At 42.1% G+C, this 5,613-nt stretch overlaps 1 protein-coding gene across 2 annotated transcripts; it reads right to left on the bottom strand.

The window, feature by feature from the left end:
- Positions 1 to 122: 122 nt before the first annotated feature.
- zdhhc12b (zDHHC palmitoyltransferase 12b) lies at positions 123 to 3,680 on the bottom strand. 2 transcript variants are annotated; one of them, XM_026297981.1, is made up of 6 exons: positions 3,650 to 3,680; positions 3,346 to 3,554; positions 3,081 to 3,220; positions 2,712 to 2,804; positions 1,773 to 1,939; positions 125 to 1,680 (listed from the first exon to the last, which is right to left on the bottom strand). In XM_026297981.1, exons 2-6 carry the CDS (start codon positions 3,440 to 3,442, stop codon positions 1,365 to 1,367), a joined length of 813 nt encoding a protein of 270 aa, XP_026153766.1. In that variant the 5' UTR covers positions 3,443 to 3,554; positions 3,650 to 3,680; the 3' UTR covers positions 125 to 1,364. The 2 variants fall into 2 exon arrangements, with proteins under 2 accessions (XP_026153767.1, XP_026153766.1); XM_026297982.1 differs by lacking the exon at positions 2,712 to 2,804 and having other exon boundaries at positions 123 to 1,680; positions 3,346 to 3,674.
- Between the last annotated feature and the right edge of the window lie 1,933 nt (positions 3,681 to 5,613).

The following is a 5,613-nucleotide window of genomic DNA, read 5'->3' as shown; positions in this document are numbered from 1 at the left end:
ACCAGCCTATATGTGAAATGAAACTTCCCGAAGCAAAGATTAATAAATTTATACCTGCTGGACATTTAGTGACCAGGAAACTCTTCATGAAACATTTTATTAATTCATACAGTGTTTTCAAAATGTTAAAAAATGTTGCATGACAGTATTGCATATAATTCTTAAATATATTACATGAATTAAATGTTAATTCATATAAACCAGACCTCATTATCCAACATTACTACAGTACATCAAATTCACCACGTTTATTGCTGTCTTACAAGTTTACTATTGCACAAAGAAAAGCTCAAATAGAAATACCACTAGAGTTTTACACTCAAAGTTTTCTACTCATTCTCACAGTATTCTCCCAGTTAGTCTATCAAAACACTAATGACATTTGGGGCTGCAAATAGTTTTAAAATCATATACAATATAAAACACTTTGTCCATTGAAAGTCAAAGCATCCTGTACATAGTGGTTGCATTAAATGCTAAAAACTGTTTTTTTCAACTAGAAGTTTACAAAAAAAATCAAGATTCCCTCATTGGGACTTACAGCTTACTATACAGCAACACATACTGTTGAACCCTGTAAAAACCACTGTGCAGAATAAATAGCAATTTATAACATGGAACTAAACAAAATGAAACTTTCTACACTAACTAAGACAATTTAAAAAACTTTTTAATTTACCAGTTTTAAAAAGAATTCTCCAAACTTATGATCAGGATGAGAGAACTAAGTGATGAGAGAAACAAAAGCAACCCTACATCTGGATTGTCTACACACAAACCTAAAACAAGAATTTTTACTGAAACATTGGTGCAATATTTGACATGTACTGGAAGTAAACTTATGTAACAGTTCATTAGTCAGGTTTACCATGTTACTGTCATGGTAACACTATTTAAATACTCCTCAAATAAATGATTGAGCGGATGAAGCAGGAGTGTGGGTCAAGCAGGATATGCTGGAGTCAGCTGGCCTTTAAGACTAGCTTTACTAAACGTCTTGTAATGGGCTGCTAAAGTGGCTGTGGATAATTGTCTGTTTGTCACTTGACAGCCATGACCTGGGCAGACAAGGAAAAAAAACAAAAAAAAAAAAAAAAAAAACAGGAAATGTGGAAAGATATTGAAGGCAAAAACCAAAAATGACATGAGCAAGCAATTCACTGCAGTACTGAACCACTGAGAGGAAAGACCTTTGAAAAAGGAAGGAAAGATTAAAGAGTTATGGCAGTGGCAAGTGCCTATATAAAAGGTAAACTGCACACAGTATAGTTTTACATTACTGTCAAGTGCATGATCCCCCAAATGCAGAAAGACTTTTCATGAGTAAAATCCAAATCTGTTAGTCTGTTAATGCTTTCACCTCACTAGACTTGGTCACTGCTCTCCCTGAAGTACACCTGCTCCCACACCACTGTGCCCCACACGCAAAAGAAGCCCCAAAGGTTGTGGAAGGTGCCGCGATCAAAAGGGTTTTCATCTGCACCGCAGTGTTTGAGGTAGGAGATACGGTGGCGTGACATGAACTCCCAGGTTGTGGTGTTGAGAGAAACCAGGTAGAGGTGGGACCCGAGTAGGAGGAGCACAATCAGTGAGAGCAGAGCCACCAGCACGGTCACAGCCAGCAACATGCCATTGGTCCGCAGCCACAGCTGCCAAGTGGGTGCGTAACTGAACCCTGTCCTGAGGAAACAAGGAGGGGAGAAGCAATCTGTAGAGGGTTTGCAGCCGCAGTATGAACGTCCCATAATAATTGGTGAGAAAGCTGTACTGACCAGGCTATGTGCAGCCCCCACAGCAGTACCAGCAGCTGGACAGCCAGGTAAAGGACAAACCAGCGGTGGTTCCTCTCACCAACACAATTCTCAATCCAGGGGCAGTGGTGGTCATAACGCCGGACACAGTGCTGACATGTCTGGCAGTGCTTCGATCGCATTGGCTGCTACTTGTAACAAAGGTCATTGTATTTGGAAGAAACATAAACAGAGGTCTGCATGAAAAAAAACATGGATTCGTGTTACATGGACAGGCAGCATTATTTCTCTCTAGGAAAATAACAAATCCTCCCCAGACAAAACGAAACCGATCTCTCCAGCAGAAATACGGCCACTTTTCAGCACGTTTTTTTCTCTCTCAGTTGTTCCCATTGAAAAGCCACAGTATCAATTCTGGTTTTGGTTCCTGTAGCATCCAACTTTTTAGTTTTGGCTTCCTCAAACACAGTTTTCTGTCTGAGAACAAAATCTGATGTGGGGACCAAGCAGAGCAGTCAAAGCTGGCATTCTGCTGTGCACAGAAAGCTGCTCCTCTATCATGGCTGTGGGGCGTAAGACAAGTGTGCTGTTTGGAAACCTGTTATTCTATACCACTCTGGATCTATATTGTAGAACTGCATGTATCACATTTCAGCCTGCAAGATACACTGGCACCATGGGAGGATGACAACTAACAAGCCTGTCCAACACCAGTTCATACTTGACACCTGAGCAAATGATGCCCACAATGAATGACATGCAATAGAAACCATCACAGACATTAAACTCTAATTCACAGTCAGATAGAAAAGTTGGACAGTGTATGACCTCAAGCACAGAAGTTAAACAGATTTAAAAACAAACTCAAAACTCTTTTTTTCCTATTGTGTTAACCTGTTGTCCTGAAATGACCACCCTAAGCCCCGTGAGCCCCACGCAGCACGCTGACACTCTGCGTACCTGCAGCAGGCAGTGGCCACAGCGACGCTGTCGCAGGGATTTGGTGCTGGGTGGGATCATGTCCTGCTGCTCCTCAGTCACTCCCAGCATGAACTGGACCCACAGAGGAGACAAGCTGGTCAGTGAGGCCACTGCCCATTTTCAGTACAAACTTTTACAATTACCTGTTGATCTGCTGCCCTAAAAAACAAAAAACATTTAAAAATGCGATCTAATTAAGACCAACTTTAAAGTGTGTCTACTACTTCCCTGCACTGTGACACAACACGTCTGTGATGCCATGAGGACACAGCAGGAGATCAGCTGGAATCAGTAAATATGTCTCAGGACAGAAAGGTGCTCGGTGAGTCACCAGACGTCAGTAATCACCTGCAGGTTGCTGTCATCGGACAGGATGAAGCCTGGGTCCATCAGAGACACGGCGAAGTAAAGCAGCACCGACACCAACACCAGCAGGACGAAGAGCACAGGCTGGACCAGCTGGCCCGTCTCCTCCTGCTTCCGCAGCTCTTCAACCAAAACACAAGTGCAAATATGTTGAGTCCTGCTGAGGATGCCAGGCTCCTCAGCGTGTTAGCTCTGTGCAGCATCAGCCACCTTAAAGAGAACAAGCCTCATTCTGGGACCCACATACCTGTGTCATGGAGGAAGAGGATGAGGGCGACGACCCAAGTCAGAATCACATGGGCTGTTCGCACCAGAAACCCTGAACCAAACACATTTTTGAACATGGTCCTAGCATGTCAGCCTCACACGGACTCTGGGCCATCTGACATCACCGTTAGGGAGATGATGGTGAGCCACTGCCACCTCCGACGGGTTCACGTTATTTGTGTCGCCTGACTAAACACACATCAACAAACATTTGGCCAAATCACTACAACGACTGATTCTGCTCTTACAGCGAAAAACTGCACATCCACTTCGCCTCAACGCACCGCTTTTTGTTGTCGTCCCTCTGCCCTCTCGCCTGTGATTGGCCAGCGTCAGTCACGAGGCAACCAGAATAGGGTAGCCGGGGGGGACATAACTTCGCTACCATTTCGTTATGTTCGGGATGAAAACATCCACTAAAATAAAAATAAAGTGCTGTAAAAATATATCAGATAAATATTTTTTTTATTTTTTTTTGCATAAATCTATTAATCACCGTCAGTTCTAATCAAAACTAAATGTTAAAAAAATATTTCCAGGATTTTAACTCTTTAAATGCCAATTTCATAAGCGATGCCACGATCTGGGGAAAACACACAAAATGCCTTATTTTCAATATAAAAGTGATTGTGGACTGGATACTTTTTTTTACCATTTATCACATTTTTGGATATGTCAAAGATTAGTAAGAACATTGATTTTGATGCATTGTTATTTTTTGTGCAGCATCAGATTTTATTTTTCCTGACTACTGTTCATGGATGTTTTTGCCTCATTGACTGCCATTATAACGACATTTTTTGACTGCACAGCCATGACACTATATAATCATGCAATTCTTGATGGTTGGTGGTTTCCCCTGTTGGGAAGAGGTAAAATTTGTGATTTTTACTGTTGACAACCAAGTGGCCCCATAAACCCTTTACACAGGCCTGTGCATAGAAAGCTTAGTTTCTGGCTTTTATACAGACTATATCAGCATATTATAGTGTGTGTATGTGTGTGTGTGTGTGTGTGAGCTGCTGGTATCTTCTGGTATCTGCTGGTGTCTGTGGTTTTGTGTCTGGAGGCACAGCTGCAGAAGACTGCATCTCTCTTCCCAGTGCGGCAGCAAGTAGTGTGCGAGGGAGGTGCTCAACAATATTGATTCAGAGACCAGAGAATTCCCCAGTTCTTCTAGGAAAAGCTATGCAGATATGTCTACCAAATTAAAAATAATGTCTGTGGCCACTGATTGGTCCTCCTTCTGCAGCTGTAGGTCCCAACAACCTACAAAGACAAAGGCTCTGGTTTATTTTTCTTGATTGTCCAACCAAGGCTACTATGTTCTGCAGAAGCTCCTGAGCAAGTGAGTAGGAGGTAAAAATTGTCTCAAGTGACAGTGAGGCCCTTGATGTCCTCGCCCACCTCTGCAGCATCACCAGTTTTTTCCAAGTAAATATCACACCTCCACTGGTGACCTGTCCAGGGTGTCAAAGTCAAAGTCAAATTTATTTTTAAAGCACATTTAACACAGCTTAGTTGACCAAAGTGCTGTACCATTCTAAAATAGCTACAGACATAGAAACAGACAATAAAAACACACAATAGTAAAATAAAAACAGGGAGAAGAACATCTCATCACATTGGTATTAAATGCCAATGTGTATAAAAAGGTCTTAAGGTGAGATTTAAAAATAGGAAGAGTCGGGGCCTGCGTGATGTACAGGGACAACTCATTCCCAAGTTTAGGGGCTGCTACTGAAAAGCGCGATCGCCCCGACTCTTCATCCTAGATTTAGGTACTGTAAGTAAAAGCTGCTCACCAGACCTGAGAGATCGTGCTGCACTATATAGCTTCAGAAGGTCAGAAATGTCTTGAGGTGGTAAATTATTCAGGGCTTTGTAGGCAATTAACAATAATTTAAATTTGACCCTGAACTGCACAGGGAGCCGGTATAAGGATGCCAAGACAAGAGTTTATGTGTTCCTGTTAAAAAAACGTGCAGCAGCATTTTGGACCAATTGCAACCTTGCAATCAAGGCCTGGGCAACACCAACATAGAGGGCATTACAATAATCAATCCAGCTTGAAATAAAAGCGTGTATAACCTTTTCGAGATCTTTTCTTGTTAAAAACGGCTTGACCTTGGAAAAGAGCCTGAGCTGAAAAAAGATAGCTTTGACAACAGAGTCAAATCACTGTCCAATAAAACACCAGGTTTCTAGCAATTGGTTTTATATAAAATTTAAGGGAACACATCTCAGG

This window comes from Mastacembelus armatus, chromosome 12 (assembly GCF_900324485.2).
Source record: "Mastacembelus armatus chromosome 12, fMasArm1.2, whole genome shotgun sequence".
NCBI lineage: Eukaryota > Metazoa > Chordata > Actinopteri > Synbranchiformes > Mastacembelidae > Mastacembelus > Mastacembelus armatus.
Note: the sequence above shows the minus strand (reverse complement) of the source record. Positions and strands in the feature narration are given on the sequence as shown.

Bases quoted from the DNA above. Each gene is read 5' to 3' on its own strand.
- zdhhc12b (XM_026297981.1), bottom strand. From the start codon at position 3,442: ATGTTCAAAAATGTGTTTGGTTCAGGGTTTCTGGTGCGAACAGCCCAT. The intron at 1,940-2,711 runs GTACGCAGAGTG...TGTTACAAGTAG, and splicing joins GTGGCCACTGCCTGCTGCAG to CAGCCAATGCGATCGAAGCA. The intron at 1,681-1,772 runs GTCAGTACAGCT...TTGTTTCCTCAG, and splicing joins TGGGGGCTGCACATAGCCTG to GACAGGGTTCAGTTACGCAC.